The sequence below is a fragment of the Mandrillus leucophaeus genome, unplaced genomic scaffold, assembly GCF_000951045.1.
Source record: "Mandrillus leucophaeus isolate KB7577 unplaced genomic scaffold, Mleu.le_1.0 Scaffold567, whole genome shotgun sequence".
NCBI classification, from domain to species: domain Eukaryota; kingdom Metazoa; phylum Chordata; class Mammalia; order Primates; family Cercopithecidae; genus Mandrillus; species Mandrillus leucophaeus.
The window spans coordinates 168,065-187,727 of NW_012106108.1; the positions used below are offsets into that span (position 1 = coordinate 168,065).

Sequence of the window (19,663 nt, forward strand, 5' to 3'; positions counted from 1 at the left end):
AAAAAAAAAAAAAAAAAAGAGGAAAGAGGAAGAACAAAGAACAGACTGGACAAATAGAAAACAAACAGCAAGATGACAGATTCCGTCACACCATATCCATAAACTCATTCAGTGTACACGGTCTTCTCAATCCAAAGGAAAACATAAGACCCAATTATATGCTGCCCCCAAAAAATACACTTCAAATATAAAGACAAATAAGTTCAATAAGAGTACAAGGATGGAAAAATGCCCCACATTAATATTAATCAAAAGAAAGCTGGAATAGCTTTATTAATATTAAAGTAGATTTTGGAGCAAAGCATTACAAAGGATAAAAAGATCATTTCATAAGAAGAGGCTCAAAGAGGGCCTAACAGCCCGGAACGTTTACGCACCTAAAAACACAGCCTCAAAGTACACAATGTAAAAACTGATAGCACTGTTTAGAAAAATGGACCAGTCCACAATCACAGGTATAGTTTTCCATATCCCTTGCTCAATGACAAACAGAAAGAACAAGTGACCGGGCATGGTGGTTCACGCCTGCAATCCCAGTACTCTGGCAGGCCAAGGCAGGTGGATCATCTGAGGTCAGGAGATCGAGACCAGTCTGGCCAACATGAAGAGACCCCGTCTCTACTAAAAATACAAAAATGAGCTGGGCATGGTGGCACACCTGTAATCCTAGGTACTTGGGAGGCTAAGGCAGGAGAATTGCTTGAACCCAGGAGACAGAGGTTGCAGTGAGCAGAGATCACACCACTGCACTCCAGCCTGGGCGACAGGGTGAGACTCTGTCTCATAAAAGAAAAGAAAGAAAGAAAAAAAAGAACAAGTGGACATAAACCAAACACTCATGCGCAGAATGTTCCTTCCATTCCAAGTAAGCTCTCCCACAGAATGCCGGTGAAGACATCTCTGCCTGCAGCACTCAACAAGCCTCTTCGGACAATGATCACTGAAAACCATGACTAAGTCTCATCGTTGCTAATTTCATGACTGACAAACGCTTCCCCACAGAGAATATGGCCACTGCTCTGAGACGGACATTTGAATTCTAATTCCTTCTGGTCCACTAAAAATTCTTACAACTCAGCCAAATCTCAACTTTCCTTGACCTTAGTTATATTATTATACTTACACGATGAGGGGGGCTGGGCAAGGTTACTTCTAAAATCCTTTGCTATGGTCTGAATGTTTGTGTCTCTCCCACCCCCGATTCATATGCTGCAAACTAAGCCACAATGTGATGCTTTTTGAGGGTGAAACCTTTGGGAAACCATTAGGCATGAGGGCAGAGCCTTCAAGATTGACATCGTACCCTTATAAACGGCCCCTGAGAGCTCCCTTGCCCATTCCACCATATGAGGATACAGCAAAATACAAACAAACACAAAAATAAAAGATTAAAAAAACAATTTAAGTTCTATGAACCAGGAAGCCAGCTTTCACCAGACAATCAAGTCTGCTGATGTCTTGATCTTGGACTTCTCAGCCTCTGCAACTGTGAAAAATAAACTTCTGTTGCTGATAAGGTACCCAGTCTATGGTATTCTGTTATAGCAGTCTGAAGGGATTGGAAGACATCCTTCCAGCTTTCGTGTTCGAACCTGAACTATGCCATCAATTGTCACCACCTCAGGAATATTAAATCAAGCCAGGGCTTGCACTGTGAGTCCCTGGGAACACTGTCTGGCTGCTCTGGGGAAGTGTGAGTGTCCACTGTGCAGAGATGGCCCTGTGGAGGCAGCTGCCCTGTGACCCTTTGACTTTCAAGATGGAATGGACAAGGGTTGAACCTGTGAATAACAGTGCTCAAGGCATTTCTTCTCATGGTTTCCAGTTCCCAGTCCCCACCCTTACTGTCTGTGCTGTGACCTGAAGTGGGAACTCGACCGCAGGGAGACCTACCCGAGGAGGAACGGCCTGCAGAGCGGTGATGTAGTTCTCCAGGGCCAGGCGGCGGCGGTCATTGAGCATGGCTTCCACTCTGGCCATGTGTGTCTCCACCAGCTGCTGTCTCTCGTTGGCTGCTTCCTGTTCCAAAGATTCCACTTTCTCCTGGAAATGCTGCCATCATAAACACATATGTCCATGGGGACTGAACAAGTAGGATGAAGCAGCAATTTCAAGTCTTCTAAAAAAGACATCCTATTCCATTTTCTTCTAGTGCTAAAAAGTATCCTAAAGACTGCATAGTCATTCCACATTTTGACTAACTCTGCATGTTTTATAGGTTACGTCACTTTTCTGCACTCTCCAATCCACATCAAACCTACTTTTTCATTGAAAATCAGTATTTCATAGGCTCTCTGAAGACTGATTTGACTAATAATAACATTGGATGCACTCTTGAAACTCTTATATTAAAAAAAATTCCTCTCTTACTAAAAGTACCTCAAGTAATTGATCATAACAAACTCTTGGTTTACTTAAGGTAATTTTGAGACTGGTTTAAGTCAAAAATTCAAATTCTCATAATTTTTGTAGGAGAGAAGCAGCAGAAGATTGTGGTGACTGAAAAGATGTATTGTTAATAAAAAGTAGATTGCAAGTTACAATGTGAGTTTTATGGCAATGAATTATAACTTGAAATAATTGGGAGCAGATATAAGGCAGGATTTAAGCAACTCAATTACTAGACAATGACTAAGAACAGTTCAAGTTCATGGGACTATGAACAATCACGCCTGAGGTGCTGGCAGATGCAGGTAAACCTGCAGACACTCACTAAACAGACTGCTGGCATGTGATGTTTGGTAGGAAATGGGTTCAGATTTTACCTGGATAACTGCCTTCTTATCAGCTTTAGGCAAGTTCTTTGCCTGACGTTCTGCCTCTTCCCATTCTCTCATGACCTATAAATTAAGAAAACATTTGAGTTTAAAATCATCAGTTCATCCTTTGAATACAGACTTAATAGGATGGATGATTGTCTTTCTTCTATTTTTGTCATTTTAGATATTTAAAAAATGTATTACATACCCATTCCTATCTGAATAATATGTGACCTCCCACTAGGATATATACATAATTAATCACAGCAGTGTATTAAACATAAATGTTCACATTTACTGCAGGAATATAGCCTTTTGAGTCAAGGTTGGTCTTTTTTTCCCTAGAACTGAGTGACAGTCATTTTATTTGATGTGAACAAACACCAACTATTCATAGAAGGCATACACTAACTGAACAAGGTCTTCCAATATTTAACTGAAACATGTAAGTTTTACTCTCTTATGAAAGCGACTGAAACCATTTTAAACTATATATTTTGACTTTAAAAGAAAATATGACATTTTATGTGTGTGTGTGTGTGTGTCTGTGTGTGTATGTGTGTGTGTGATGAATACAATGCCAAAGAGAAGTATATAATGGCGGAGAAAAAGACGACTTCTGCTGTCTGATATCCTAAGACCTATCCCTCTTTAAAGAACTGATGGGGAATTAAGGCCCTTTAAGCTTGCCGACCTAAGTCATGAACAGCAAGGATTACTCTAAGTCCTTCCAAAAACTCCAGGAAAACATATAATATTCTGAATGCAGAAAAAATGTATTTTTTAACAAATAGCACTAATTTAGTAACCAATTGCTATGGTTTGAATGTATCCCCTAAAAAGCATGTGTTGGAAACTTAATCCCCAATGCAACAATGTTGAGAGGTGATTCAGTCTCTGTCCTCATGAGTAAATTAGTTTCATTATGGGGAGAGTGGGTTTGTTATTGTGAGAAGTGGGTTGTTATAAAACTGAGTTTTGCCCTCCTCTCACCCTTCTTCCTTCCACCATAAATGATATAGCATGAAGGTCCTCAACAGATGCCAGCACCATGCTCTTGGACTTCCCCACTTGCAGAACTGAAAGCCGAATTTTAAACTTCTTTTTCTTTACAGATTATCCAGGCTGGGGTATTCTATCATAGCAACACAAACTGACTAAGATATCAGGTGAATGTGTTTTGTAGGAAATCAATGCTTCCTGCATGGATTTCCCTGAGTGAAGTGCACTCATTAACCTGATAAAAAAAGTAAAAGACTGTACCTCTGTATGTTGTTCAAGGAAAATATTAACTTCCTACCACCTAGAGTTGCCTTTTCAAGTGTATGACAAGTAGCATTTGTTTAAAGTGCAACTCATAACTGAGCTAGGTAAAATGAAGAAAGAAAGATCAAGGAAAAAAAAATTGGCTTGGTGCCAGATGTGTACTTGCATACTCTGTGTACTCCCAAAGTATGAGGAAACTTGATTACTGTATTATAAGAGCCTGTTATTTGTAGGTATTTAGCCCTAAGGAATAGACTCTTCTGACATACTTCAAGACAGGAAAGAAAAAGAGGCTTGGAATAAATAACTACAGATAGAAGACTTCTATGAGACAATACCACATCAAATCACCATGTGGGTTCCTAATTACAGATTTTATTGTCTATTGATAATAATTCTTTGTATATGATAGGCAATTAGCTTCTTCTTGTTGTTTTAGTAAAACTATGGAGAAAACAAGATGGAATAAATATTCCATTATACTTAAAAAGCATATAAAAAATAATCTCAAGGTTCACAGCAAAATTGGGACAAATGCCCTGCTGCAATGAACAAGAATAGAACATGGAAGAAAAGAAACATACTGTCCCATCTGCTTTGGTGCTTCTACCAAGTTAATAAAGGGAACCTGTGGGCAAGGGGGACATGGAAGACCATCTTTGCTTTATAGATGAGATAAGCCTTGCAATATAAATATTTCAATTTCCTGCTTTGGGAATGTTCACAGTGGTGGTACTCTACCCACAATTCTTCAAGCAAGGATCTCAAAATTAGTTTGAGATAGAAGTTCAATGCTCTACTGCAATGTGAAAACTGATTTCCCATATTACATTTACATTTTTTCCATTTTTACCTTGTACACTCAGAACCTGGACTTTAAGCTTTAAGCTGGAGGAATCCATATAATTAAAGAGATTTATTTAGCTAATGAGTTGCAAATAAGCGTTACTATAAAAATTAACTCAAATTTTGATTTTCAGAACAATTTAAAAGTATCCTATACCCCCACAAATAAATAAATCACCTGCACCATCCCACTAAGACTCTACTGCAAATGAATACTCACTATATGTAGGCTGAGCATCTCCCTATCAACAGTGAATTTCACTGTGGAACTGTGAACAAATAGCATTACTGCTGACCCTGTGTTAAGTGCTTTACAACATCTATCTAATTTAATTGATTCCTCACAACAGCTTGTGACTAGCCAGGGCAGTCCCATTTTATGAACCAGGTTAAGGTACCAGCTCAAGACTACGCAGGTAAAAAAGGGAGAGGAAAGAATATAAACCAAGATCTATGTGGTTCTAAAGATCATGTTTTTGTACCTTATGGTACCCAATTTTCCATTATAAAATAAAAAATTCACTAGGTGAGCTAAGTTTATTTACATTTAGTGACAGGAGAAAGGGGCACTCTTAAAATGTTGCTGCTTATCTTAAAAATAAAAACCTAGGCTGGGCACAGTGGCTCATGCCTGTAATCCCAGCATTTTGGGAGGCCGAGGTGGGCGAATCACAAGGTCAGGAGATCGAGACCATCCTGGCCAACAATGGTGAAACCATGTCTCTACTAAAAATACAAAAATTAGCTGGGCATGGTGGCATGTGCCTGTAATCCCAGCTACTGGGGAGGCTGAGGCAGGAGAATCGCTCGAACCAGGGAGTTGGAGGTTGCAGTGAGTCTAGATTGTACCACCGCACTCCAGCCCGGTGACAGAGCAAGACTCCATTAAGGAAAGAAGGCAGGGAGGGAGGGAGGAAGGAAGGAAGGAAGGAAGGAAGGAAGGAAGGAAGGAAGGAAGGAAGGAAGGAACTATGAGTTGAGTCAGCTTTCAATTTGAAGGACTTCATTTTAAGCATATACTAAAAGTAGTAAGTTTATAAGTAATAAAAGTGCTCACACATGGTTCAGTTGCTGATTTCTACTGACTAGATGCTAGTCACGACATAGAGCAACAAAAATCTACAGGTTTAGAGTTATATGAAATATGAAATATTTCATATAAAATATGAAAAACTGAAATTTGAAAAATATGAAAATATGAAAAATTCCAAAATCCTCTGTATTTATAAGAAAACATATAACAAAAACTACAATAAAACTTATTTAAAAAACTGCACAATTTTTAAAATTTAAAATTCTCAGGACCTGGCCCTTGCAGTGCCTCTATAGATTCTTACAAAGCAATTTTCCACTGCAGGCACAAAGGTATCAATTTCATTTGGATTGATGGATCTTCAAAGACTTGGCTGTTCCATGCAGAGAAAATGACTGCTACCTAGTAGAGATTTAAGAGGCAGGCAAGTTTGAAGTCGAAAAGTCCCTAGATTTCAGCACCACAGATTATCAGATACATACTAATTTCAGGTGTCTCATATGCCTGTGACCACTGGAATCTAGTAGACAACATTCTCTGCTCTGGGATAACATCTCTTAGGTTATATCAGATATATCTGATGACTAAAAGATGAACAAAATCTACCAAAACTCATATGAACTAAGTCACAAGTTAAATAGATGTGCTAAAAGAAAAGTTGAATTATTATTTTATCAAAGACCTGTCATATCTAAAACTAATAGAGAATTTGAAATACGTTTTCTTAATAAGATCAAAAATGACCAAGTTATACTAGGATAAATAAACCAGGATTAAAAAACCACAAAATTTTAAAAAAATGACTAAGTGGGTCCAAGATAAATGCAAGGTTAGTAAGACTTACATGAACTTAGAGGTACTAAAAGGAGTTTACAATCCAGCTGGAAAGATAACGCAGGTGTGTCAAAAAATCACTAATAAAATCGGAGAGCAAATATTTAGAATTAAATGAAAGGTAAGGGCAATGACTGTCTGTCTCATTCTGAGTATGAAGTGGGGTGTAAGGAATGGGTGAGATGTGCCAATGTGAAGAAGGGTGGGGGGGCATTTCCAGGAGAAGTCAATGCTGAGGACAAAGGGAAGTCCAAGATGAGATGAGCAGATGGTGAGCAGAGTGGCGTGATCAGAACAGCAGTTTAACGCTGTACAGAAGGCAAGGGTAGCAGTTGAGAAGAAAGAGGTGGTAGGAAGACCAGAGTCAGGGTACAGCGGTAGGCGCTGAAAATGACAAGCTGAGCATTCGGTGTTTATTTTTGTCATTGTTCTTTCTTTTAAGACTTCATGTGCCCAGAAGTGGATTTGTGAGGGCACAGGAAGCCTCTGAAAGCTTCATAAAGAAGGGAGATAGGAGGACATTTCAGTGGCAATAAGTATGATTCATAGTCCTCCAATGCTTTCGGGACAGTGCCTATGTCTTTCCTAATGAAAAATCTGATTTTTTTGGCATCAGGTGAAAACTCACTAATTCCCTGTGGTTAGCTTTCTAGTTCAATTCGCTGCTAGGTTTTCATCACGGGCAACCACTAGAACTGCACATTATATTCCAGAGCCAAAAGTATAGTGATTATAAGGCGTTTTCCCTCTTTATGTTATTATACCAAAGTAGATCCAAGTATTGTTACTCATCTGAAGGCAAAACAAACCAACAAAAAAACAAAACAAACCAAAAAACAGTATCTGTGTTGTACCTTTCTAGATACATTATTAGTTATATGTTTTCAAGTGTAGGTTTTCTTATTATTCAGGTGAGGCCAAGAGATCAGGAGATGATTATCATGGAAAAGACAGTTTGTTACTCACAGCTCCCAAGAAGCCAGTATATGCCACTACAAGCAGGCTCATACGGGAAGCATCAGGGTTGGTCAGGAGGGGAACACATGAACAACAGCTCTCTGTGGTTTTCATGGAAAGAATGCGTGAAGCAGGGTAGGCACGTTTAGGACTGACTAGTTCAAATAATGGTGATGGGGCATGAGGTTGTCCCTAGTGGCCTGGTACCTGGCCCTGGGGTGATTACAGCAGGTGTATAGTGGCCCAGAGTATAAGAGGTAAGTAAAGAATATGGTTGGGAGTTAGGAGCGTTTGACTGATTGGTTTGCATGTGCAAGACATGCTCAGAGGCCATTCATTTGGCCCTGGCAGGGAGGAATCTTCTGGGGTCAACAGCGACCCAGATCAGAAATTACAGGAAAGCAAGATTAATTGTCTACTAAAGACTGACTATGGTCTTAGAAAATATGCAGCAGTTTCATTCATAAATTGCATTTAATGTCTCTCAACAGACTTTTTAAGTATCTAAGTATGACAAAAATTTCTCCTATCTTCTGATATTTGCCACAGAATATTAACACTAAAAATGAATGGCTTACTTTAACCTGAGATCTTTATTCATTCACTTATATGTCCTACTTTTTTTTTTTTTTTTTTCCCACATTCACTCCTAGGTTTGTAGACTACAAATCGAAAAAGTGACTAGAAAATAATATGCCCATATTTGTTGATTGAATGAATGAATGAATGAATGAATGAGGAATCTGAGCAAGGGCTAAAATTCTCTGTATTATCAAACTCCAATACAACATCCAGTGCCTGGTAGTAGACATAGCTTAAATTGTAGTTGATAGTATAGATAGTATATATGGATTAGCCATGTTTTACACACAAGTTATTTTTCAATTTGCTTAATTAAGGATCTGCTAAAAAAAAAAAAAAATACCAAACCAAACCAAACCACGTTTTTTTTTTTTTTTTTCCCAGCAAAGTATAGTGAAAGCAGTACCGTACTACGAGCAAGAAAGGCCTGGATTCTAAATGTTGTCTCTGGCTCACTGATTTTGCTTTGTGCTAAAATGGGAAGCCACTCTTTGAACCTCTATTCCACTGTGTATCACTTAGGAGACTAGATGAAATAATCACTATGGTTCAGCTCAGTTTTAAGTCTCTATGATTCTGTAGACTGTAAACAATGGTAGGTTCACAATTATAACAGTCTGGGATTTAATACAGAAACTCATCTTTACTTAAGAGAAAAATGCTCTTAGATGGATTTTAATTTACAATATGTTGATTACAGGTACTACATATATACAGAATAATAATGCCAAGTACCTTTCTTCACCAGAGAGAACGTTATGGACATCATTTAATTTGTGCTTACAAAATCCAACTATACTTGGATCCTTCTTAGGCAGCATGTTCATGGAGAATGCAAAAAACTCACAAACTGTGCCCACACAGTAAACATTTAAAATTAGAACTCTGCATCTTTAAAGATCTTGATAAAGCCAGCAGGCCCGTGGGGGAGACTGAGGTTTCCTGATATCGTAGGGCTGAATGATGGAAGTGCCAGACTTACCTGGGACATTCTCTCTCGGTGCTTGGCCTCAAGTCTCTCTTTGGCTTTCTGGAAATGGGCGTGTTCATTCTCATCCCCAGGTGTCTCAAGGTACTTGTCAACGGCATCAGGGGTACTGGCTGCTGTTGTAGGAACTATAAAGTAGAAGAGAAGGAGGTTTGAGGAAAAAAACAAACAAACAAAAAAACCACCAACAACAGAATATCCACTCGTTTAAAAGAAAGCCATATTTTCAGTTATTTCTCGGAACAGAGAATTTAGTAAAGCAGCGCATACAAGACGTTAATGCTGTTTAAGAGAACACCATGAGACACTGTGCAGCACAGTAAGGATGTGTTTCATCATTCCCAAGTACAGAATGGAGGAAAAATCTTTAAAATGGTCCACTTTGCAATATAGCATTAGAGTTCTTTACGAAACAAGCATGCAAAGAGCAAAAACAGTTGGTGCTGGATAGACATGTTTTTCCAAATCCCCATGCTTTCCTGAATTCATATTTTGCAATTTTGAAAGTAAATGATGATATCATCAATATCATACATTCAGACTCCTGCAGAAACCAAAGATAACTATAATTAGCCTGTTGTAGAATAACTGCACCCCAGAGAAAAGTAAATTGTATGATGTATTTTAGATAACTTAACTACAAAGACAACCTTCATGAGACAGTATGTGAAACTCCACACACACAAAAAATCAATAAACACATTTTTGAATCACAAAAGGACCTTTCTGCCTTCACAAATTTGACACGAGTCAATGAATTCATTATGCCAGTTGTCAAAAAGTGATTTCTATTTTGAATTCAACCAATACTGCTAAGCAATATTTGAATTGCAACATACACTGCTATATTATGTGAAAACATAAATACCTATAAAATTCAAGAGTACACTATAAAACAAAAATGTCTTAACTCATGAGCCAAGTGAATTATAATACCTATAGAAGCAATTTTCCAAAAGATTAGTAATGACTAGTGAGAATTCAGAGTATTTATGAGCTTAAAAGAAAAAAGGATTTTGACTTAAGAAGAAGCATATTTAACATAAAAAATGAAATGAGATGTTTTCACTATCTTTTTAGGTCAAATCCATTGTTTCATTCAAAAGGTTATTCAAATATCACCAATGTTCCAAGTATTCCTATCAAATTATTAATACTTGTGTATTACATTTGGGATATAATACCTCAAAGGGGACTTGAATGAGAAGAATTTATAACTAAGTCATTTTGAAACTAAACTTGAAGTTAAATACGTTTTCTACATCCTTCAAGAAAATGTCTGGAATCTTAATCCAAAGTCTTCAAAGATATTAACTAAAACCGGAAGGCTGTTCAATAATTAAACAGTATCTTTCATTTTAAAGAGCAACATTCGTTTTGATTTTTTCCCTTCACTTCAATCCTGATTAATAATCATTTTTCAAAAAATATAAGCAGTTGAGTGTCTATCCAGATGTTGCTTTCAAGCGGAAGGAAGGAGGCAGGGCATATTCCTGGTGCCTTTACACAGCTGCCCCTATCTTCTCTGTAGCAAATGAGGGAGTGGTGTTCCTTCTCACATCGGCAGCAACAGTGAGGAGGAAGGAAGGAAAGAGCCATGTGGGGGCTTTGCAATTAAGCACATTTGGATTTGAATTCCATTTCTTTTTCAGATCGGCTGTGACCTGGGGCAGGAAACTTAAGCACTCCATGTTCCAGTTTCTTTATCAAGTGGTGATAACATGCCACACGATATGATAGGAGTGCTGGGAAAATGAGATACCATACCACATGTAAGTCATCTGGCAGACAGGGTGACACGCGGCAGAGCTCATACATATTAGCGGCCTTGCCTCCTCCTCTGCTTATTACATCCTGCTCAAATCTTAGAGCTAATGCTAACCATGGGAAAGTTCTGCTACTTTTATTCAAAGCCACTGAAAATGTTTTGGTAGGAGGGCGCAATAATAAAGAAAGAAAGAAAAAAGAAAAGGACAAATTTAAAAATTGAGGAAAAAAACCCAAAAGAAAATATAAACATTAACAAAAAACAAAATAGAACCACTGAAAATGAATTACACACAGGATCACAGAGTGCAACCTACAGGAAAAGTAATATGTATTTTTCAAAAAATGTTAGGGGTAGCCCACATAAAAAAGGTCGAAAGTATCAAAAATAAGTACATTGTTAATTTGTAAGATCGAAACAATAATTTTGAATATTACATCCTTTTTGAAAAAAAGGTAAATGTTTTTCTCCATTGCTTCAAGCAAACCAGTATGCAAGTAGTTTTTTAACTTAATCATTAAGTCAATGAATCCCAACTTGGAATGAACGTGGTATTTAGCATTCAAAATGTTTCCCCTGCTTCAGTCATTTTCTCATCTTAACTGGTAGAGCTCAAATGAGAACAAGTTAAAGTAAAAGCAGAAAACAAAACAATAACATTATTTTGCATAGCCCAATCTGGCAGAATGACATGTTTAGGCAAACCATATTTTATGTTTGAAACAAATGAAAATGTATAAATATTTGGGGTTATATTCCCTGATGAAGATAGTCATCTGGCTGTAACTGTTATAACCATAACATAAGCACCCCTTTGGAAAACTAGAATCATAAAACTCACTATGTAAGAAGGAAGTTTTTTCAGCTCCTATGGTTTGCAAACACTGTCTACTGTATAAAGGAAAGAAGATAAACACTATAATCTGAATCACTATAATCACACTGGCCTAAGTAGAAATGCACGTAGCAATATAATAAGAGAATAACTATGGAACGTGAATGTGCGGTATGTTTAATACGACTGAGGATATTTAAAAGGATAAAAATCTTCTTTTTAGGCACATGGAAATAAATACGAATACTATACTACCAATTTATTCCACTGAATCCAGAAATACTTCTGTGGTAATTAATTTTCCCTGCCAACTTCATTGGGCTACAGGGTGCCCAGATTAAGCATTGTTTCTGAGTGTGTTTGTGAGGGTGCTTCTGGATGAGATTAGCATTGGAACTGGTGCACTCAGTAAAGTAAATCACCCTCTTCAACATGGGCAGGCATCACCCAATCTGCTGAGGGTCTGAAATCAAAAGGGCAGAGGATGGAGTAGTTCATCCTTTTTATTTCCTGGCTGCCTGAGCCAGGATATTGGTCTTCTCTTGCCCCTGGCCTGAAATGTACACCATTGTCTTCCCTAGTTCTCAAGACTTTAGATTCGGACTAAGTCATACCACCAGCTCTCCTGGGTCTCCAACTTGCAGATAACAGATCATGGAACTTAGCCTCCATAATCGTTGTGTGAGCCAATTCTGCATAATCAATCTCTTCCTATACGTATATATCCTACTGGTCCTGTTTCTCTGGAGAACCCTGAGCAATACAATTTCTCTTCAAGTAAATGTTTGTTAACGGTCCAGTTACTTCCCATAGTTGAGGAAGCTGTGTCTCTTTTAATCTGTAACTCAAATTTTTATTTTTTCAGCCATTCATACAATCTCCCATCTCAATTAGTGTGAAATTATCCTATATTCATATCAACCAGCAAACCAGATTACTGTCTAGTCAAGCGGAGAAGGATAACATATGCTGATATTGTTAAACGAATTTAATAGTTTATGACCTACTGCTCTGCAGCTGCTGAGGAGGAAGGAGAGAGCAATTTTAAGGTGGAGTATGTCCAGAGAGCTCACCTTCTATTTCGTGAATATCCTTATATCCTAAAGAGATTAAATTCATAGGACTGACTACCATTTTGTGATTACGTCCACAGAAGGCCGGAGACACGTGTGCCCTATGTCCTCACCCATCAAGGTACTTCCTTTTGGGAAGGGAGTGGGGCTCAAGGAATGTCAGGATGTCACAGGACGTCACAGGACACAGAGGGAACAGGAAGCTGTCTATCAGCAGGTCACTGATATATTTGAGGTACTTAAAACACAGGTCACTGTCACCACTTAGAAAGTGGAAACAAACTGGCTTTGGGAGGGTTTATTTCTGTTTTGCATTTTTAACTACCACAGAGCAGTTTATCCTGCTCACAGACCTCTGAGGTTCCACAGAACCTCTGATAAAGGCTAGAATTTCGGCCGGGTGCGGTGGCTCATGCCTGTAATCCCAGCACTTTGGGAGGCCAAGGTGGGCGGATCACCTGAGGTTGGAAGTTTGAGACCTGCCTGATTAACACAGAGAAACCCTGTCTCTACTTTAAAAAAAAAAAAAAAAAAAAAAAAAAAAAATTAGCCAGGCTTGGTGGCGCATGCCTGTAGTCCCAGCTACTTGGGAGGCTGAGGCAGGAGAATCACTTGAACCTGGGAGGTGGAGGTTGCAGTGAGCTGAGATCGCGCCACTGCACTCCAGCCTGGGCAACAAGAGCAGAACTCCGTCTCAAAAAACCAACAAACTAACTAACTAACTACAGGCTAGGATTTCCATGTTGGTCAAATGATAACAGCCTCTTTTCATTAGAGTCCTCCATGCTAGGCATCTTCTATGTGTTCTCGTTTAATACATGGGAAGAAAAAATTACCCTATTTTATTGTGTAGAGGCAAAACACTGCCATTAAACATACTTATTCGCATCCCTAAACACACACAAATAAAGTTTCTTAAGATTGGGTAAACCATAAAAAGGCTGTAAAGCTAATTTTAGGGCAGTGAAGGGCTAATCCATCCAGTGCTGGGGCACTGGAAAGGGTTTTTGTTGTTTTGTTTTGTTAATGAGCAACACAACTTGGCTAAACAACATATGCTTTGTTACGATGGCTTGTTTTCTATGAAACAGCTGTTCCTGCCCCAAACACTATCTGGCAAATGACCTTCAACAGAAGTTGGGTCATAAAGCAGGGATCAAGTGAAAAGAGCCCACAGTGCTGGAATACGGAGGATGGAATACGGAGGACGTTCTGGCCTTAGGCCCCTCTGCCAACCTGGTCGCTCATGCCTTCTGCAAGCAAGCTGGCTGGGTATGTTCCCCTTTCCGCGGAAAACGACTTAAAATGAGACAAAACTCAGGGGTCAATATCCTTAGCTCTAGGTTTTGACCTCTAGATGCCTAGTCGTTAGCAGCACTACCAACATCACATGCACAAGCTTTTAACTTTTTAAATGACCTTTGTATTTATTTTATTTTAGTCTCCTAACACAGCCTTGTAGACCATAGCAGGCTATTACCTCCCTTCCTTTTAATAGTGATCATGTGTATCTAAACACTCATAACAAATGAAAAAATATAACGCAAAAGCAGTTCCAATTCCCAGTGCATTACTGCTTCAAGGTGAACATTTGCTTCCAAATATACAGTGGTATTCTGGATGACTTATGCCTTCTACATAAGCCACATCCTTATTCTTTCCCACAGTGGGAAGTCAGAGGTATCAAAGCGGCTGAGACAGCAGCTCTGACGTGGACAAACTATCCTGCCTTTAGTGAGCCTGTTCATTCTTTTATTTCTCCAGCCCGCCAACATTATAGCCCTTACTATATGTGAGGCACATGGGAGAAACCAATGAGAAAAACATGAAGGCCCTGGTCCTGGTGGCATTATATTCTCGGGACAGAAACAATTACTGCAAGACTTTTTAAAAAGCCAGTAAGTCATATTGTTAATATGTGATTTGTATTATGGAGAAAAAGAGGAAAAAGAAAAATAGAGCAGAGTTCAGAAGGACTGGGAGAGCTGAGGGGAGAGGGGAAAGGTAGACCTCAGTAAGTAAACGACCAGGCAGAGTCTTAAGTGAAGAGGTGACATTCAGATCTTCCCAGCTGGCTGCCGGAAGAACTTGGCAGGCAGATGACAAAACTAGCCTGCAAGCCCTAAGAGTTGAGGCTGGCTGGCAAATTCCACGAGACCCGCATGGCCAGAGCTGAAGAAGCAACAGAGGAAGTAGTGGGAGAGGCAGGGAAGAAATGGGGGATATCATGTACAACCTTGAAGCCACAGTAAGGATTCTGAAGGACCAGTGTGGGCTGTTTGAGGGGAAGTATATGTGATGGGGTGTTTTGTTGAAGGATCACTCTGGCTGCTATGGGACAACAGCAGAAGGAAGATCTTTTAAGAGGAGAAGACAGGCTGGGTGCAGTGGCTCATGCCTGTAATACCAGCACTTCGGGAGGCTGAGGTGGGCGGATCACCTGAGGTCGGGAGTTTGAGACCAGCCTGACCAACATGGAGCAACCTTATCTCTACTAACAATACTACAATTAGCTGGGCATGGTGGCGGCGCCTGTAATCCCAGCCACTCGAGAGGCTGAGGCAGGAGAATCGCTTCAACCAGGGAGGTGGAGGTTGTGGTGAGCCAACATTGTGGCCACTGCACTCCAGCCTGGGTGAAACTCTGTCTCAAAAAAAAAAAAAAAAAAAAAAAAAAAAAAAAAAAAAAAAAGACGAAGATGACCGTGGCTTGGAGCAGGGTGGCTGTCATAGGAAGTTGTTGTCCTCAGCCCCCTTCCCACACGAGAATGGTCAGATTCCCTTCTTTCTCTCACACCAAAATGCTGTTACCTCAGGGAACTGAGTATGAAAACGGGAGAAACTGCTTCCACATGTGCGTGAGGGCTCCTTTCGATTTTAATACTGATACATGGATGCTTGTCACAATACTGCCACTTCACACTGTAATCTATTCTCAATACCTGCCAGAGCTCTGTTTTCTGGGGCGAAGTAAAATGGCAGGTTAGCTTTCAGTTTATTCATGAACGCTGATGCGGCATGCAACGTTCCTGTCACAAAATGCTCCTCCATCACTGGCGCCAAGACAGCAATGAAACATTTCCATACCTGTGCTTCCTCTGAGAAAATTGTTACCATTTGAAGGGAAGTTACTTCAAAACAGGGTGAAACCTGCTAACATCTTCAGGACGAGGCAGAAATCACTCTCCTAGCCTGTCTGAAGACTCCTTAGAAGATAATCTATTAAGTTGAACTGCACACGCACCGATTTACTTCATTTTAGTTCCGATTTTATAATCGCTGCAGAGTACTCCCTTTCATATTCATACTAATGTGGTATTTCACATTCAAACAAGAATGTGGGGTCAAAATTAAAGACACTGGGAAAGATTGCCCCTATCATTTTGATATTCATTTGTTTCCTCAGTCTCTGGGGTGACACACAGTTTTACAGTCACAATGGGCTCAGGACACAAAAGAGAAAACAACCCACCTTCAAACAGCAATGACCATGGCCACCTCCAACAGGCCAGAAGGCCCAATGCTTCCCTAAACAAAGGCTTATGAATGGCATTCAGTCGATATATTAATGTTAGATTCTAACAAGAAAATTGGTTTAGTCTCCTTTCATCAGCAGAAAAGCAATTTATCTCTATAGCACTGATAACAGAAGATTAAAACAAATTAAGACGTATATAAATCACTGCCTTATCGTTGAAAATGCTATTTGATACAGACCTAGCAAGGTTGTCACTTGAGATGGCTATAATTTAGGAGAGGAGACAAGGGGGATCATTTATATATGGGTGAAATAGAAACCTGTTAGCGTTTATGTGAAAATTTAATCTTGAAACATGGTAGAGCTTTCCGAGAGCCACCCCAACTTAAAAAAAAAGTGTCTCTCCATTTTTCTAATTTCAAAATAGCTAAAACTCCTAACGCATTCTAAATTCAAATATTTATCCTACCCACTAAGTCCAAGATAGAAGAGCCATTTATAACAAGAAAATACAGTTTGTGATCCTCCGGTGTAATATCAGACTCTTTTAAAAACAAAATAACAACAACAACAAGAAGAAACAAAGGCATTCTCCCCCTAATATGCCCTTGTATTATAATTTTACAGCCAGTGCAATCATGGTTGGTGGAGAACACTATCAATGCAACGTGTGGACACAAGGTAATAAAAATGTAATCTATGATGTGTTTACTCTAGTCAAGCTACATTTCTTTTTTATGTCCATGGACACATACTGACATGGGAATTTTTTCAAATATATGAACTGAATGTGAAAGAATGAATGCTGGCGTTATTTTTTATTAACATCTATTCTCTATTCAGCACCACACACTAAAACTTAAAAGCAACCTCAAGTCTGAATCTAAAAAATATACGTGAAGCAATAGCAATAATAACTGGCATTCAGAATGGGTTAACCTTAGGGTATTGTTTTTTGTCAATTTGTCAGAAGCTATTCTTGACTTCATTAATGGAGGCACATAAAGAAATAATCTGTCATAGCTGCTCAACACTCAATAGATGAGTTCAAAAAGCCACAATCTTCAATATTGTCCACTTTCATATAAATAGTAGCAGTAAAAGCAGATGGAACTGTTAACCTCTATGGAGGTCTTAAGGATAAAGTTGATTTCATTTTACCCCAGACTTCCAGAGCAATCTTCTCCTACACTTGTATATTTTACTTTATATTGTTATTTATTTCTATGACATATCTGGGTCTCATTTCATCAATAAAATTATCAAGTTATTGAAAGCCAGTACTCAGATTCCTTTGCTGGTGTCCCTCAAAATACCTGGCCTAGCACATCCTGGACTCCAAAATAACTGCTGCACAGTTCACAATTGCAAAGATATGGAACCAACCTAAGGGCCCATCGCCCAATGAGTGATAAAGAAAATGTGGTATATATACTCCATGGAATACTACTGGGCCACAAAAATCACAAAATAAAAGTCTTTTGCAGCAATTTGGATGGAGCTGGAGGCCATTATTCTAAGTGAAGTAATCAGGAATGGAAACACAGTATGTATTCACTTATAAATTGGGAGCTAAGCTATGATTATGCAAAGGCATGCAGAGTAGCATAATGGACATTGGAGACAGAATGAGGGAGAGTGGGAAGGAGGTGAGGGATAAAAAACTACATATTGGGTACAATGTACACTACTCAGTTAATGGGGACACTAAACTCTCAGACGTCACCATCATACACTTCATCCACGTAACCAAAAGCCACTTGTACCCCCAAAGCTATTGGAAAAAAAATAAAAATAAAAATTAAAAAACCTGCTGTATTAAACCAAGGATTGGCTTGCTGGCTACATTTTTTTTTTTTTTCTTTTTCCTTGAGATGGAGTCTCGCTCTTGTCCCCCAGGCTGGAGTGCAATCTCGGCTCACTGCAACCTCCGCCTCCCAGGTTCAAGTGATTCTCCTGCCTCAGTCTCCCGAGTAGCTGGGATTACAGGTATGCACCACCACACCCACTAATTTTTGTATTTTTAGTAAAGATGGGGTTTCAGCATGTTGGCCAGGCTTGTCTCGAACTCCTGACCTCAGGTGATCTGCCTGCCTCGGCCTCCCAAACTGCTGGGATTACAGGCGTGAGCCACTGCACCTGGCTGCTGGCTACCTTTATAAAAGTAGTATTACTGGAACACATCCTTGTGTATTTGTTTACTTATTGTCTATTGTTGCTTTCATGCTACCACTGCAGAGGTAAGTAGTTATGACAAACTGCATGACCTACAAAGCCTAAAATCTATAATCTGGCCTTGTATGAAAAATATTTGCTGACCACTTTATTAAACTATCTATTTACCCTCTTCTGGCAAACAGCTAAACAACAGACCACATAAATAATGAGCATTCTTTTACCACAGGTAGAACATCCCTAATCTGAAAATCCGAAATGCTCCAAAATCTGATCATTTTTGAGCAGCGACACCTTTGTTCTCTCACAGTGCAATGTACACAAACTTTGTTTCATGAACAAAATTAGCAAAAATACTGTATAAGGCCAAGCATGCTGGCTCACGCCTGTAATCAAAGTACTTTGGGAGGCTGAGGCTGGTGGATCACTTCAGGTCAGGAGTTCAAGACCAGCCTGGCCAACATGGTGAAATCCTATCTCTACTAAAAAACACAAAAATTAGCTGTGTGTGGTGGCAGGTGCCTGTGATTACAGCTTCCCTTGAGAGGCTGAGGCAGGGGGATCTCGAACCTAGGAGGCACAGGTTGCAGTGAGCCAAGTTCACGCCACTGTACTCCAGCCTGGGCAACAGAGCGAGACTCTGTCTCAAAAAAAAAAAAAAAAAGAAAAAAAAAGTATAAAATTACCTTCAGACTTTTATACAAGGTGTACATGAAACATAAATGAATTTCATGTTATCTCATCATGAATACATCAACAGTCCCAAATCCAAAATCTGAAGCACCTCTGGTCCTAAGCATTTTAAAGAGATATTTAACCTGTATTCAAAGTAAATGGCCCCTCTTTTTAAAAAATGCTGAGCTGGGCCGGGCACGGTGGCTCACGCCTGTAAATCCAGCACTTTGGGAGGCCGAGGTGGGCGGATCAGGAGGTCAGGAGATCGAGACCATCCTGGCTAACACGGTGAAACCCTGTCTCTACTAAAACTTCAAAAAATTAGCCAGGCGCAGTGGTGGGCGCCTGTAGTCCCAGCTACTAGGGAGGCTGAGGCAGGAGAATGGCGTGAACCC

The 19,663-nt window shown here is 39.4% G+C and overlaps 1 protein-coding gene across 3 annotated transcripts in view; it reads right to left on the reverse strand.

Moving 5' to 3' along the window:
- The window catches only part of APP (amyloid beta (A4) precursor protein), a 312,122-nt gene that overhangs the window by 86,051 nt on the left and 206,408 nt on the right, over nt 1-19,663 (reverse strand). For all 3 annotated transcript variants that reach the window (XM_011998311.1, XM_011998310.1, XM_011998309.1), the window contains 3 exons: nt 9,260-9,393; nt 2,766-2,840; nt 1,894-2,052 (listed from right to left, as the gene is read on the reverse strand). In XM_011998311.1, coding sequence (XP_011853701.1) covers nt 1,894-2,052; nt 2,766-2,840; nt 9,260-9,393 — 368 coding nt within the window. The remainder of the gene's footprint in view (nt 1-1,893; nt 2,053-2,765; nt 2,841-9,259; nt 9,394-19,663) is intronic.